The sequence below is a fragment of the Miniopterus schreibersii genome, assembly GCF_964146895.1.
Source record: "Miniopterus schreibersii genome assembly, chromosome: 3".
NCBI classification, from domain to species: Eukaryota; Metazoa; Chordata; class Mammalia; order Chiroptera; family Miniopteridae; genus Miniopterus; species Miniopterus schreibersii.
In genome coordinates, this window is record NC_138103.1 from 57007641 (window position 1) to 57025141 (window position 17501).

Sequence of the window (17501 nt, forward strand, 5' to 3'; positions counted from 1 at the left end):
CCCTTTCATAGTACTTTTTAGATTTTATTTTTATTATTAAATCATTCATATATTTTCTCCAATCACTGCTTTCAAGCGTATTTTATCAAACCTGTTTTCTAATTCCTTTGCTATCTTTAGTAATTTCTCCTAGTTTCAGTTTATTTTGTTCTTCATTTCTAACTACTTCAAATAAATAGTTTAATTCTCTCTTATTTCATAATAAAATGATTTTCTTCTATTTCTTGGTCTAGGCCTTACAATTTTAATGTATAGTTTATTATTGCCATTACATCTCAGTTTGGACAGTCCCTAAAAATGCCTCAATTTAGGATTTTCCGACTTTATGATGGTGTGAAACTGATACACGTTCAGTAGAAACTGCTTCAAATCTCGACCTTTTCTGGCAGAGCAGTAAGCCAGCAGCAGTACCACACTCTCTCCAGAGGCGGCGCCGCGGCGCAAGCCGCAGCCCCCAGCCGGCCGCGCAAGCCTCAGGGTCAAGGACTGAGGCTCTACAGCGTACACTGTTGCCAGGCTTTTTGGATACTGTGTTCAGAGCACACTTAAGGTAGCATAAGCTAAGCTATGACGTTTGGTAGGTTAGGTGTATTAAATGCATTAAAAAAAATGTTTTTTTTAATTGATTTTTTCAAGAGGGGAAGGGAGAGGGAGAGAAACATGGACACCATCGATCGACTGCCTCCTGCATGCCCCTGCTGGGGATCCAGCCCAGAATCCGGGCCTGTGCCCTGACCGGGAATCAAACGGGAGGACGCGCAACCTTCCCTCGGAGCTGCCCGTCGGTCCTCCGGACACTGACCCACAGGCGGGAGGCCCCCGCACGTGAGGCGCGGCGCAACCACCCGCCGGCCTCGGAATCCTTGCTCCGCAAAGGATTCGGGGAAAACACAATGGGCCAATCTAAAGGCAGAGCGGTTTCTTTGATTGACGCGAAATATACCCAATGAGAGAAGAAGACTAGAGACGCTTCCGCCACAATGGGCAGGACATGAGCAATTTCAACCAATCCAGCTCAGAAGTGTCTATCTTGTGGGAGGTCCTTGAGGAAGGGGTGGTCGTTGGTATCTGTTGAACGGCTTGAAGAAGTCGTGCTACCTTGAGTAGGGGGTTAAAATCTCTCTTGAGAGGAACGTCTCTGTCCGAAGAGAAAATGAGTTTAGCTCTGAGGTCGGTAATGAGGGGGCGGCAATGCTCTCTCCACACCCCGGCAGCGGGCCCCAGGGCGGGTGTGGAAGGGAGGCAGTTTGGGACGCGGAAAAGGAACCTCGGCCGACCCCCCCCCCCCCCAGGCCCGGAGCCCTCACCTCGGGGGCTCAGGTGTGTCGCAGGTGACGAGTCCCGTGCACTTCTGCTGAGGTTGTCATACCTGTCAACGCGTTGGGCTTTGAACCGCCAAAAAGATGGGCTGTATTATTTCCAAGGAGGCTGTGAGATAGCGCGAGGTTTTTCTCGCGGTGTTTCTGCGAGAAATCAGGCCCTGGAGCATCCATCCATCATCCATTCATTCCCTCCTTCCTGGTGTACGCCCCCACCTCAGCTGCGCTGCTCATGCCATACTTACTGTAAATTTGGGAAATAACACGAAGCTCCTGTTTGCCCATCATCAGCCGGGGCTCTTTGTACAGTATACCTGGAGACCCAAATTACCTAAATTTCTTGAGTTTCTTTATCTCACATTCAGTTCGACCTCTAATCTTCTGTTGCTCTCTCCCCCACCCTCATCTAGATGTTTTACTTTAAAAATAACCATATAGTTACACCACTTTTGAAAAGGTGCTGGTTTCTGCTTAGGGATGTTCGTGGTACCGTTGGATGGGGTCAGTTTGTTCGGTTTTGGGCTTGGCCATTCGGAACCAGGGGAAGAGAATGACCTGGGAATGGACAGGCTCTAGTTAAGTCGCGTGTGAAAGTTTTTCTGCCTTCTCAGCTTCATCTGGTCACTTGGTAGCCAACTCTTGCCCCCCACCCCGCCCCCGTTTTTTTGTAGATTTTTAGAGAACAGAATAACTTTTAAGTGCAAATAGATAACATATTCTAATGAAATCAACTGGATTTGACATTTTAAAGTTTCATAAAATTTTCTGTTTCAAAATTTATACGAGCGTTGCAGCCCCATATGAAAATTTGGAACATTTGGATCAACATCTCTTAAGGAAGATATTTTTAGCTTTTAAAATAAATTTCCTTTTTAAAAAAAAGTTTTTCCAGAGTTTATGAGAAATTAAATTTAAATTTACATGTTAAGAGATTTATAAGACCATTGACTTCACGCAATTGTATAGAACTAGCACAAATATTAGGAATATTTTAAGCGTTTAATAATCATGATATGTTTGGACTCAGTATTTTGGCTGATTTCTTAATACCAATGGAAGGAATTATGAAGTTTCAAACTGTTGGAAATATGTAATCCAAAAACATTTCTAATCTACAATGCCAAAGTACTTTGTAAGTTAATTGATAAATTGATTTTTAATAGTAATTTTGATAACTTAGTTATAAAACTGTCAAAAGCAAACCAAGTATATAGTAAGAGTCAATTATGAATTTAACTTTCTTTTTAAAAAACATTTTTTATTGTAGAATAGTATGGATGCTTTGTTTTTTGTTGGGGTTTCTGACGTAAAGTAATGTTTCTTATTCACCGTTCTTGCTTCTCCCACAGTAATATTAGTGGGAATAAATACAAAGCTAGGAGGAAGGAAAGTTAGGTCCTCATTTTTCTTTTTTTTTTTAATAACCTGTAACACTTCTCAGTTTAGGAAAGTGGAAATTTATAGGAGCTTAAACTATGCAATGAGGCATAGGAGACTAGGATTTAAGTAGACTAAATAGACTGTTTTCATTTTGTAGAAATGAACTTGTAGACAAAACAAAGAGGAAAAAAAGAAGAGAACTCTCTGAAGAACAGAAACAAGAAATTAAAGATGCTTTTGAACTATTTGACACAGACAAAGATGAAGCAATAGATTATCATGAATTAAAGGTAATAGTGTATTTTAAAACATAGTATATTTTTTCTGTGAAAATGATTTGCATTTTTGACAGTTGGCTAAGAATACATTTCTAAATATTTTAACTAAACTGGTTTTAGAAATATGAAATCATTTTAAACACTAACAGTAAAGTGCTATAATAAAATTGAATAGTACTAAATTTTCTTTTTAGAAACTCCTTTTCACATGGTAAAATGAATTGTATTTTAAATGTAAAAATACATTCCTATGGAGGGGCTTATTTTTCATTTACGTAATTAAAGTTCTTCAAACTACAGAATTTAAACAGTTCTTACTATAATCTTTGGTGATTCATTCTGTTTTTCAAATGGGGGAATGCTATTTATCTTTTAATTTGAACATATTCGTAAACACAGTCTCAACTTATTTCACTGGTGCAAACAATGTAATTGATGTGTGATATTGACACACTACTAATGGGGGGGAATATCAACTTTAAGTCCTGGAATTATTTATGAAGATACAAGATTGGTGTTTAGGGTAGTATGGATCTGACACTCAACACAACGAGAAAGGTAGCTTTTTTGTAGCTCTTTGGCTCTCTTTTCCACTTTTTTATTGTTTGTTTGTTTGTTTGTTTTAGTTACCTAGCTTTTATCTGTTTTTCCTTTATAATGTCTCTTTCATTGGTTGCCATTGTTATTATCATGGTTTGGGATCTTATTTCATGTCTGGTGCTTCCTAAATGGTTTCTTCATTTCTAGTTTGCCCTGTACTTTCATCTTTCTAAAATCCTTCTCCCATATTGTTCAATGCTTATAAGCCTTTGGTGGCTCCTTATTGTACACTGCATAAAGTTCAGATTCCTTTGATTTTTATTGAACGTTCTCCACACTTTTACTACCACCTACGTTTCTCATTTGCTAACTCCTTTTCCATCTGAGCTCTTCCCATTCAGATAAGGTAAGCTGCTCTATTCACTGTTCTCAAGTTTATTCTTTATTTTGGTTTCTTAATACCAGTCATTCTTTTCTAAATACCCTTCTGTTCCACTTTTTCCATACATCAAGGAACAACTTGAATCTCTCAAGTAAGACTTCTTTTGCCAATAGCATGTCTCTCCTTTATAAAGTAACAAGATCTTCTTTCTCTAAACTCAGGGTCATGTACTACCTGATAACTAATCATGTAGAGTCAGATGATAATTCTTATTTCAGTGTGTTTTAATCTCTTATAGTGTATAACTTTTTAATATTTATGCTATGCCTTTTTTCCATTTTAGTGGTTAATCCTTTGAGAACAAGTAACTTGTTATATCTGTGTACTATGTCAGTGTGTTGTATAGAATACTACATATATACTCTGATTTGTTTGTCATATAAAAAAGGATATATAAATTAACAAATTGCCATTTAATTTCAATAGTGAGGAAAAACTATCCCTTTGCTATTTCAGAGACATAAAACATGCAAAAGAATTGTATATTTTATTCATGTGTCATCATCTCTTAAGTTGTAAAAATTTATTTAAGAACCTGAAATCACTTTTTTTTTAAAGAATGCTTTATAATTTGCTTTTCCCTTTTAATCCAAAAGGTGGCAATGAGAGCCTTGGGGTTTGACGTAAAAAAAGCTGAGGTACTGAAGATTCTTAAAGATTATGACAGAGAAGCCACAGGGAAAATCACCTTTGAAGATTTTAATGAAGTTGGTGTGTATTTTAATAGTTTTTGTAATTAGCATTTGTTAGGAAATTATCTGGTTAATATCAGTATTTTTTTTTAATTCTCGGTTATAGAATTTTGTTAATGAACATTGCTGTATATGTGGATCTTACATAGTTTTTGGAGGGTACTCTTTATGTTGATTTTCAAAGAAAAAAGATTTATAGCTTTGCTGTGGGATTTCTCATTTTGTCTTTTGTTTTGTTCTGAAGATTCTAACCAAGATTCTCTGTAGTTATTTTATGGAAAAATGTCTTTCCAAATGTTTCTGACAAAACTAAAAGGGTGATCAAAAAATTATTTTCTCACAGTAAAACAGAAAATTTGGTATTCTCTTGTTTGGAAAATATTTCCCAAGACCATTCGGTATGTGATTTTTGTTGGCGACGTGGGAGAAGAAGAAACCTGTAGCAGCTGGTATCTTTGGCTGTAAAGTACATGCCTTCTGTTAGACAAAGCTTATGAGGGGCCACACGTTCTTGATGACCTTGATCTTGGTAAATAAAGTCCTCTGTTTAAAGCTGCCAGTGGGGAGAGGATTGTAGTAAGGGAGGCAGTTGGCAGACTAAAAGCAGGAGAAAACATTTTGAACAATCAAATGAAGATAATGTGTCATGGGCTTAATATGGTTAAACTATTATATATTGATTTTAGTGAGTTATTTATAGCATATATACGAATTCTCCCTTCTGCATATATTCAGATATATATATTCTAATATAACTTATATTTCCTAGAGTTTTATACATAGAATGTACACATATTCAGGTTTGATTTTATTATTTTTCTACACCAATGGCACCACTTTATATGGGTTATAACATAAGCATATCATATAGTTATTTTTAGATATTTTTAAAATTTAGGAACAAATTCAATTATGCTCACACACAAACCCTTTATTTTAAATATCCAGCAAGAAACAATATGAGAATAAAAAAGAAATGGCAGTTAGTACATTTGGAAAAAACAGATTCATATCATTATCTAATTTTTTTTTTAATCTGAAAATTTGAACCAAAAGTGAAGAAGAGAAAAGTTAAAGGGTAAACCTAAGCGAGAAAAAAAAAACAGCACAGAAGATCCTCAACGTATGAACTAACAGATGATTGTTTAGAGAGGCATCTTGTCCTGTTGGGGAGCATATTTCTTTTTCCCCCTCTGACTTGTAGAATTTACTTGAGAGGAAGGATGGAGCCATCTCTATTCTCCCAATATTGAAGCTCTGCTGGATTTTATGATTTTAGTCTAAGATTGTTTATTTATAGAAACAAGGCGTTAAGATATAGTGGAAATGCTACTATTAGGAAAGAGCTATAATTCAGGTACATTTGGTACAGTGTAGTGGTTTCACATGGACAGTTTGCAACCAGATTGCCTGGCTTCAGGTTTTGGCTTTGCCACTTACTAGCTGTGTTACTTGGTTGTTTTACTTGACTGTGCCTCGTTTTCAACTGTAAAATGGGGATAGTTGTATTACCTCATAGGGTTCTTATGAGGAATAAATACATTAGTATGTAAAGTCCTTAGGAAAGGGCCTAGCATATAGTAAGTACTATTAAGTATTTGTTGTTATTACTTTAAAAATAGTTTTTGTTTTATTTGTTTTAATGGCTGGAAGTAATCATATTGCATCACTGGAACATAAAAAGTCTCCATATATTTATATTTTTATTTTTTTCATATTTGTAGGCCATTTTAAGTACTGTATCATTGTCATTCATAATTTTACTAAGCATATTATTTCATCTAAAGTGAATATAACTTTTAAATGTGATTTTATTAGTCACTGTAGTCAGAGACCCATGCCATCTCCACCTTTTCCTGACCCTCCATCTTTTGTATGTTACTAGTAGGGCAGAAATACTGGATTCCTTCTAGAATAAAAGGCCATGGCTAAACTTCATCTCTGACTTTCAAAGATCAACCTTTTGGCTGGCTGAGCACGTACTTTAGCTATCCTAAGGCTACCTATTGAGAATACCAACTGTCAAATAAACATTTATTACTGTTTGGGAATCAAACAGTCAAGAACTATGTATTCTCCCTGTTTATTATTTTTGAAGAATAACTGACCACAGATGAATATATGTTTTATCCTTTGAAGGGATAAGAAATTCCAAATCAGAACATTTGATTTTTAGTTTTATGTACCATCTATTAGTTGTCTAAGGATACTGATCTACAGTATTTCTGGATGAAGTCTGACACTTAACTGGATTCTTCCCAGTGCTAGGAAAAAGTATTAGAATATATTTGATAAGTTTAGAATCTAGACAGCCTGAGGCTAGTGAGTAACATAGGTGTTTCAGGAATTGCTGCTTTAAAGTAAGACCAAGATAAGGCAGATGTTCGTACTCCATCTGTTTTTTGGTACATACTACTTATTATTTCATTGGCTATGTATAATAGAATATTGTTTTTGTTTTGCTTATTTAATAGATATTTGATAATTTATTATTATTATTTTTTGGCATTAGGTACTGTGCTGGTGTGAGGGAGGGAGTTAAAAGTTATTAGGAGATTCTTCTTTCAAGGAACTTACAATTTAAATGTAGGTGACCACGAGCTATAATTATAATTTTGTCTAGGGCAGGAATTGTCAAACTATACAGCCCTTGGGCTAAATTCAGCTGCTGCTATACACTGCCTCATCCATTGTTTACTGCTTTTGTGCCACCATGGCAGAGTGAGTAGTTTAGACAGACCTTATCCACCTCTCCCCCACCAAAAAAGAAAAAAGCCTAAAATATTTACTGTCTGGTCTTTAACAGGAAAGATTTGTCAATTTCTGATCAGAGCGATTGATGACTTTGCAGAGGGGATTTTTAATTTAGGCTGCTGGGAATGTAAGGATATCATCCCAAGAAGACTATTGTGGATGGAGTAGAGGAAGGCATTAGGCAGAGAAAACAAAGAGTGGTACCAGAAATATAGCATGTTTGGGAAACTTTAGGTACTTCCCTGCTCTAGAGGATGGGGAAATGACTAAAAAGGTAAGATTGGGCCAGGGAGGTAAAGTCTTGCGTAACACGTAGAGTTTTTGGACTTTAGTCAGCAGAGGATCATTGTCAGTTTTTAAAGAAGAGTAGATGATGTTTTTAGAAAGATAATTCTGTTTAGAGTATTAAAGATGAGTTGGAGGGAAGACAGACTGCAGGCAGAAAGTAATATGTTTTGTGCTGAAGGTGGCGAGAATGAAAAGGGATATATTTAAGAGTAAAAAAGGTAACATCCTCAGAACTATAGGATCTAATTACTGATTAGGTTTATGTGATTGAAAATGTTCAGCCTTTCAAATATGGGGAACTATCTGTTAACAATGCTCTCATCTTTTTTGGAGTGGGGCATTGACAACTATCTTGGTGCTGGTGAGAGGAGTGTGGACTCCAAAATGTTGTTTATAGTAACTGGTATGTTTGCATAGAGCCTTCCAAAAGGTAGTGAGATATATAGTTGAAGCTATATTTCTAGCATTACCTTTAATGATTTTTGATAAACTTTTAATGTGATGTTTTTTATTTGCTCTATTCATAAGTGATTTTGAGAAAGTGTAAGGTGTAACTATTTTGAGGAACTACATTTTTGATAGTATAATTAAATTATTTGAAAATAGAGCTACATGGGCAGGAAGTTGTGAAATAGATTGAACCCACCTTAACTGCCTGCATGTTAGTCGACTTATTTTCATCGAAAGAAAATGTATTTCTTCTAATTAAATTCTATTTTGTATGACAGGAATAGAACATGAAAGCACAGAGGAGAGTCACCATAAAGTTTAATGTTTTAGCTGTCCAGAATGATGAGTATTTATAGTTCCCAAGAAAAGTTGCATTCTAAGGCAAAGTATTGATAAAAGATTAAATGTACACATAAGTCTGAAGTAACTAACACAATTAAAGTACCAGTGGAATAAGAATTTATGTATCTTGGAGCCCCATCTGTTCCCCAGATCACCCTGTTGCTTCTTTAAGTACATTAATACTTTCAGCAAGCTGCTTTTTTGGTTCACCTGTCATGTAAATTATTTAATTGGTGAAAAAAATTTCTTAACACTTTTTTTTCCTTGTCCTGCTTTTTTGTTGGGACTAAATTCAAAATAAGTTGAGTATGAGCCATGGAGTTAAGTGTGGTATTTTATTTTGGTGTTATGGCTGTATATATGCCAACTCCTTTTTGACTGAATATTTATGAGCTTTGATGATTTGCATACTTATAATAATATACTTCAATTAGTTACTTGGAAGACTTTTTGGATAAAATTAATGGATAGGAGAAAAGAAAACTATTGAATGTATGTGTAGATGATTTAACATCTTGAATAGGTGCCTATTCTGAAGCTTATTCAAATATGAAATAGCAGCAAAACAATAATAAAATATTGGGGACTTGAATTTTTCCTTTTGGGTGCATCAAACATTCCTGTACTTTCCATCTATAAGCATTTGCAGGTTTTTAATGATTTCATAAACCAGTAGGATTGGTTCATTTTTAATGGCACAGTGAAAGTCATAAATACCTTTTATTATAGTGATAGACTAGTTTGCAGAATTATTTCAGAGATGTTTACTTAGATATTTTCAGATTTTTTACCTATATAACACAGATTTTTACTTCAATTTTTTTAATTGTGGCTATTAAGACTAGTAATATTGAAAGTATTAACTTTATTATTATATATTATTACATTTAGTATATTATAATGCATTGCTACTCTCAGCTATTGAGGTCTGAAATTACTCACTTAATTTTAATTACTTGTCAGAAGTTATTATTTTGCTGAACAAAATGCATGAAATCTCCTTTCCAGACTTTCCCCCCCCCCCCCGGCTGTGTTACTGCAATTAGATTTAATTCTTTTCATAACCAGTTCTCATATTTTGGAGAACCAGTAGATTCTTCTAATCATGAAGGTATCAGTGAGATTTTCATCTACTGTCTGCAATTGTGTCTATATCAATGATGCCAGTGCATTTTATTAATTTGTCAGGGCCTTGTTTGTTTGTTTTTAAGTTGGATTAAATTTGAGGAACAATTAGTGTTACTATTAAGTTTAGCCAGCAAACATCTTTTATCTAGGTAGTTTTAATTGTTTTGTTGGTATAACATCCCTCCAGCTAGATTACAAACTCCTAATGTGCTTGATGTCAGTGGAGCCTAGAACAGTTCTTGATAATAGTATACCTTACATATACTAATATGGGTATAAATATAGTTATTTTTATTTTGCCTCTGTACAATATAAGTTTTGCTTATTCTTATAATAGGATGAATTATTGATATTATAAAGATTAAATTTTAAAATATGGATTTAATTTTTCTAATTTCAGATTTATCTCTTTGGCTTTTTGGGCTCTAATTTGGCATTTTATTATCAAGCTCAGTGTTGACAGATTCACAGCTTTACTTCTCATCTAGTACTTCGTTGATTTCACAAATGAATGCCTTTGTGATTATAAAGGTTTATTTTTTTGTCTTCTTTTTTTTTAAAACTCTAGTGACAGATTGGATATTGGAAAGAGATCCACATGAAGAAATATTGAAGGCATTTAAACTGTTTGATGATGATGATTCAGGTAAAATAAGCTTGAGGAATTTGCGACGTGTTGCCAGAGAATTGGGTGAAAACATGAGTGATGAAGAACTTCGGGCTATGATAGAAGAATTCGATAAAGATGGTGATGGAGAAAGTAAGTTTGAGTAAAACATATTCTAAGTATTCCTGATATATACATCTAATAAGTTTTTCTAAAACCAAATGATTTCAAGACCCTTTGCAAACTATCTCTATTGTAATTTTTGTTCATCCTGTAATGGGCTTTTGCATAAATATTTTACAAATTCGATTTAGAATGAAGCGGACCTTTGAAACCAACTATACAGATTGTAATATGAGGTTCCACACTTCAAAAAGGTATTTACTTTTTTGGGGGGTGAAATATCACAAAATTTCAGCCACATAGTAAAATTTCAGCCTTTAATGCCTTCTTCCTCAACCTCTGTGCACTTCTAAACTGTACTAAGTTCCATTGATTCTGCCCTTCAAATGTTTTGGCTCTGCTTTATTTGTTTACTGCTGGTGTGCTAGTTCAGGCCCTAATTTTTTTGTAATTTTTTTATCATAGCCTTATTATTTTCTTGGATGCCGGCTGGGTACAGTGCTGTATGTGCTTATTGGTGCTACACATGAGAACGGCAGATGTGGTCCCTGCCCTTACTGACTTTGTAGTCTCTTGTAGCCTCCTAATTGCCCTACATGCCTATAAGCCTCTACTCTCTTCCTTATTCAGTCGGTTGATAGCATTGTTTTCCTTACAGATTTGATGATATTTCCTTATTCGAACACTTAGATTGATTCCTTAGTGCCTACAGAATAAAATTCAAAGCCTACTATGATCTGTCTTACTTTAAGTATCTAGTTTTATTTTCCACTATAGTCTTTCATTTCTTTACTTCAACCCTCACCTCCCATACATACACTTTGACAAAATACATTCTGTCTTGAAACCACTTTTTTATGCTGTGCCTTTTATCCTGCTATTCCTTAATCCTAGAATATTCTAATTGCTAATTTCTGTCTGCTAAAATGTTAGTTGTTCTCTCTGGTACATTTTAAACTCCGTTTTTCTCTCTCAAAATCCTCTCCCAACATTGGGTCTCTGTTTGTATGAATTATGAGACTTTTTTGGGGGCCCATAGCATTTAGAGGAATAAACTATTTTGACACTTTGTACACTGCCTTCTGTTAGTTATATACATGTATATATCTCCAGTTATGTTGTAAGCCCCTTAAGAGCAGTATGGAATCATACAGTGTGAAAGGCCTGAGGTTTTAGAATCATACAGACCTGCATTCGAATTGAATCTCTACCATTTACTTAGTTGCTTTGTAATTTTGTGCAAGTTTTCAACATTTTCTGAGTCTCAGTATTCCCATTTATAAAAATGAGAATGGTAATACCTTACAGGGTTGCTGTGGGTATTAAATGAAGATAATTAATGGTGCCTAGCGTTAAGTGTAAGCTTGTTTTCCTTTCTTTTTTGTCTTTACTCATCTTATGTTCTCCTGCATTTTCTTGAACATAATGAGTGCTTTAATATTTGTTGACTTAATGTCCTGAGCTGGAGTGTGTGTTACAGTAGATACATGTTGATATAGTACCCACTATACGTATATATATATATAGATATTCTTGGCAACACTGGCATGCTTTAATAATATCAGTTATAAAATATTTTGTTATACTGTATGAGGCACATGCAATCAAATTTCAGTTATTAGCTTCATTTGACATTAGAAGAAAATATCAATTAGGAAGCTGTCTCTTAAATTGAAACTTGATGTGAAACTTTGCTTAGAAAATGTGTCCATTTATTCATCCCTTGTTATATTGCTCTGTCTGTTGCTTTTGAATCTCACATTGCACATCTGTACTTCATTGCTTGAAGATTTATTTTAGTGTATTCTTAAAACATTTCTTCAGTCCTCTCTGCTTGCATTACTCCACTTTGTCACTGTACATCTGTTGCTTGGGTATCCTACTGTCATTTATTCAAATGACTTAACAGGCAAATAACATTTTTTCTCTCTTTTTTTCCAAGTATTTGGTTACAAATAAAATACAGCTGATGCGTAGTCTTTTATTATTAAGATTTGTTTCTGGGGGAAAAGGGTAGTCTTATCATATTAAAATAGTCTAATCCATTAGTTTCTAATCTGGGATGTGGGTCTCAATGGGTGGGGGGCCATTTTAGGTATTGCACGGAGTCTGGGAATTCATGTTTGCATCTAATATTGTCTGTAGATCATATGAATGACAGTATTGCACATGCATGCATATACTGTTATTTTTCATTTATATCTGTAAATACTCTTGTGAGTGATAAATATAATGACTTTGTAGAATTCATAGTAGCTATTTGACATTACTTATTTTTCGAACAACACATACTAAGTATACAGGTTGGGGCAAAAGTTGGTTTACAGTTATTTGTAAGGAAAATAATACAACAATAAATAATAATGAATAAACTCTGTTTTGTGTTTACACAACTGTAAACCTACTTTTGCCCCACCCTGTAGTAGTTATTTTGGTAAGTTCAGAAAATTATTGTTGAAAGGCATATTCACATTCAGAAACAATTATAATTACAACTCTAATCCATTTAGTCTGGCTTTGGGACACTCCTAATTTATATGTGTGTCTGCAGCTCTATATGAAATCTGTTCATTTTTGAAGAAGTAGGAAGTTATATCTTATAATATCTTGTTAATCTGATTACTTAATTTGGATTCTTTGGCTGTAATCTCTTTAGATATAACCTACTTTCTTTGTATATGTTACCTGATAAAGCTCATACTACTTTGCTGCCTTTTTTGTGGACTTTAGTAATTCTTTTGTCTTTATGAATTTTTTACACTTTTCAGTATTTAAGAGCAATGAAAATGTTTTTATAAAAACGACATTTTTTTTTTGGTGTATATTAGAATAATAAACATTATGAGTGAGGAGTTCAAGGAAATAAAGCTATAATATGAAATATAAATAAAACTGTGGTAATGATATAGAAAGAATCCCTTCTCCACCATCTCTCCCAACATATGTAAAGTAAAACACAGTAAAGTTTTTTTGAAAAATGGAAGCAACATACAAAAAGCCAAAGTAGACCATTTTGTAAATAATTGTGATGAGTGTTAACATGTATTTAGCAGTTAATATATGTTAGATTCTGTGCTTAGCATGTTATATTATAGATTATATCACTTAATTTTCATAATAGCTTTTATAAAATAAATAAAATGTTATACCTATTCATGTGTAGTATAGATTCAGGTATAGATAAGGAAACTAAAGCTCTGAGAGATTAATAATGGCCTTTCCAACATTATCACAAAGCTAATACATGGCAGAGCCAGAACTCAAACTCAGATCACTATAATGACAAAGAACGTACTTTTTACTATAACACTGTATTGCCTCTTGTGCTATAAAGTTAAATATTAATTAGGTATCTATGTTTACGGAGTTTTACAAATTGCATACTATTATAGGAAAGCAATGAATTAGTAAAATATTCAGTTGGCACTTCAGATGCTAAAATTTGTTTTTTGCCCCTCCAAAGCCAGATGGTCTCTAAGGTACTTAATCTACTTAATTTCTCTAAATTTCTTTATTTTAATGACATATGATATGATTTACCCTGTGAAATGATTGATTTATGAAAATTTTGTGTAAAAAGCAGTGTAGAAGAAAAAAGTATCATATTGTTTGATTCAGTAAATATTTTATCAAATGCCTATTTTAAGGTGGGTATTATGCTAGATTTATTAGATATAGGAACTTGATATAAGATATTGTTGATAGAGAAGATCATAAAACCAAATGTACAAAGTCATCACAGATTCTCTTAATTGCCTGAATGGTTATTGGTAATAAAGGAAGTAGTTTAATTTCCTTAACCACTTCCCTTCAGTTTTTTACTATTTTGTTTTTAAGTGTTCTGTTTTTAGGTATGAAATTATGGAATAGATTAAAATGCTTTTGAAATGCTACAATACTGTAAGGTGTTTATACGTAAATCATAAAAATTCAGTGTTTGTGGATTTAGAATAATGTGAAGTTTAATTTGAAATTCTTTACATTTCAAATGTAATACTTTACATTTGAGAGACTTGTTCTAGACCTTTAACAAAACATAAGTACTCTTTGAATATTTTAATCATAGCTATATTATGCTGTTAAAATGATTTATAATCAAATCATTCTAAGGCTGCTTTCATTATGTTTTTTCTTAAAAACATTCTCTTATTTCCTGTTTTGGTCTACATGCTTCAGTCTAGATTGACTAAATCAGGATTCTTAAATGAAGGTGTATAACAATTGTTTAAAATTTTTATATTTTATTTTATTTTATTTTTTAACTGAGGAGAGAGGGATCAGAGCTTTCATAAAACATCGAAATGTGTTCATTTAGCTGCAAAGGTTAATGATCACTACTATAACTTGTAAGATTGTTGGAAATATTTTGAGTGTTATAGGTTTTGTATTCTGTTCTATATCTGTCATCATATCTTGTAAATGATTAATACTGAATGAATGGATTCATGGTTCTTATTCACCTTTTGGAGAGCTCATTCTTTTTAACTCCTTGATAGCTTATTTTTGCACTATTTTCTGTCTTCAGCTATGTTTCTGATGGTGTTCTCCTACCTTAGCTTTCTTTCCACCTGTCAAACCAAATCCTATGTTTTTATTTTGGAGCCCAAGTCAAGATTTATTTTTACCTAAATTTTTCTCATCAATAATGATTTTTCCATTATGATGAATTTGTAGTTTTATTTTAATAATCATGATTTGTGTTATACAGCAGTTCTGTGTTTCAGGTATAAAATGTGACTAACGTGATTATTGAAATTGGTTTTCTGTGTGGTTTCTGAAACCTTTTTTATCTGTGGTATCCTTTTTTATTCCTGATATACATATTTTATCTCCTAACTTTTTTAATTAATTTTTTCTTACTCTTTATTATCAATCTTCTTACACAGGGGAAAAATATTAGACTAGTACAGTGAACATTTCTATTAATAATTCATGTGTGTGTGTATTTTTTAAAATTTATATTTAATAAAATCACATTAATATTACCCATTATGACCTGTTGTTTCTAGGTTGCTTTCTTAAACATTATGCTTTATAAGCTGGAGATTCTTACTGAATTTTATTTATAATTTTGGTAAAATAACAGTCTTCCCGGTGATCATTTCCTGTCTTTACATCTATATTTTATAGTATTATCTTTGTAATTAAGATTAAATCTGTATATTTCAAAATTATAATTTCTCTGGATACTTTTGATATATGGTGACCTGGTTTCAATGAGCTTTTCTTTAAAATAGGCTTTTAAATATATTAAAGTTAAAAACCCCCACCAATTTGACTGTTTTTCTAATGCTTATATATTTTCATCTTTTAGAATTCTAATTTATATGGTTGATATATTTAACTTATAAAGGAAGGGTTTGCTAAATGCAGTAGTAGAATAAAGATTATAGGTAGGCTTTAACCATCTAAGAAATTAAAAATTTCAAGCTTTAAAAACTATCTTTGCAAATGTAAACAAATATGATTATGATGGGCTTTTTTTAAACTTACATAATGTATCTTTTCTGTCACATTTTATGTTTTGCATTCATGCAGCTCTGTTTAATAAACATGTTCAACTTCTTAGCAAAGAAGTAAAAGCAAATATTATTTTTTTGTTTATTAAGAATTTGTATAACATTTATAGATACTTACTGTCAAATAGTAGTATTGTTCTCTGAAAAAATTTGTATTTCTGACTTACATTTTCTTTTTTACCACAGTAAATCAAGAGGAGTTCATTGCTATTATGACTGGTGACATTTAAAGAATTACAAGGAAAACACTAAGAATGTTGCAGTTATCATCTTAAATTCTATTTTTGTGCTCCAAGGCATGTAAAAAAGCACACCCCAACTTAGTTTTTTTGTGTGTGTTTCCCCCCCAAATGGACCAAAAATAAGCATCTTATGTATTCATATTTTACTACTGTTAAGTTTCTTCGTATAAAAAGTATTGTTAGCACTCTAATAGTTCATAGCTTTGTAATTATAATATAACTTTATATATATATAAAGTTTAAGAAATTGAATCATGTGGTACACATTATTTGAAGGTTTTAAATTCAGCATTAGTCACTTTTGTTTTGGTGCACGTTTTTCAGACTTTCATTAATAAAATGCTTATTTTATTAGTATTTTAAAGTTTTGTAAATTTTCTGTTTTGATTCCAAATATTTATTAACTCTCAATAGTATATTTCTTTAAATCTTTTCTCTTTATACTACTGGTTTCGGAAACAAAATAGAAATACAAATAGCAATAGAATGGCACATTTTTCCACAAGTTTAACATTTTATGTTTACATACAAGAAGATGACTCAATACAGGGTGTCCCCAAAAATGTATACACACTTTGAATAATTATTGATTCCAGTGGGTTAAATCTGAAAAGAAAATAACATCACTTGAACTATTAGCTGTCAAAGTATGTATACATTTTTGGGAGGACACCCTGTATAAGCATAATTCCTTCAGAGTAATGCCTGTCAGTTTGGAGGAGGAAAGTTTTGTGCATATAGATCCATTTATTCTAGGGTATTATGTTCTATAACACTTTTGGTGTCTTAATGTAAGTTATGACAAATATGGATATTTTTTTCTTGAACTAATTGAATCATCTAACTTCTTGATAAAGTGAAAGATTTAAATTTTGAAATTTTGACTTAAGGTAATTATCATTCAATTAAAGGTCACAGTGATGCAAATAGAAAACTGTAAGCCACAGAAATCATTTCAGGCTATGTTTTACCTGTATAAAGGAACATTCTGATTTTCTAGGAAATAGTAGAGACAGACTCTGCAGGTATTGGTGGGCTCTTCTGCCTGTAATAGTTTATGTTAGAGGGAAACAAGTGGTTATGGGAAATAGCTCATAGGGAAATGATAACTATGCTGATATTTCACTAATAATCCAGTATGGACTCTCCAGGAGGAAAGTTGTTTATTCCAGTGATCTTTCCTTAGATTTCTTGTTTTAAATGTAAAGTACAGTAATAATATGAGACACTTTAAAAGTTGTGAACCTCCTAGAAGTGTAACATAGAGAGTTATCAATTAGAAATTTAACAAAAAAATCAGTAGGAAGTAATATAACACTGGTGACATTTCAAGTTATCTAGAAAGCACGTTAATTGTTCATATTAAAATTTAAATGTGAATTAAAAATCAATGTTTA

The 17501-nt window shown here is 32.8% G+C and overlaps 1 protein-coding gene across 1 annotated transcript; it reads left to right on the plus strand.

Moving 5' to 3' along the window:
* Nucleotides 1-1032: 1032 nt before the first annotated feature.
* Nucleotides 1033-16466, plus strand: CETN3 (centrin 3). Its single transcript, XM_081133249.1, has 5 exons — nt 1033-1170; nt 2857-2989; nt 4556-4670; nt 10182-10373; nt 16049-16466. The coding sequence occupies exons 1-5, from the start codon at nt 1154-1156 to the stop codon at nt 16090-16092; spliced, it is 501 nt and encodes a 166-aa protein (XP_080989375.1). The 5' UTR covers nt 1033-1153; the 3' UTR covers nt 16093-16466.
* The last annotated feature ends 1035 nt before the right edge of the window (nt 16467-17501 follow it).

Bases quoted from the DNA above. Each gene is read 5' to 3' on its own strand.
- CETN3 (XM_081133249.1), top strand. The intron at 2,990-4,555 runs GTAATAGTGTAT...TTAATCCAAAAG, and splicing joins TAGATTATCATGAATTAAAG to GTGGCAATGAGAGCCTTGGG. The intron at 10,374-16,048 runs GTAAGTTTGAGT...TTTTTACCACAG, and splicing joins TAAAGATGGTGATGGAGAAA to TAAATCAAGAGGAGTTCATT.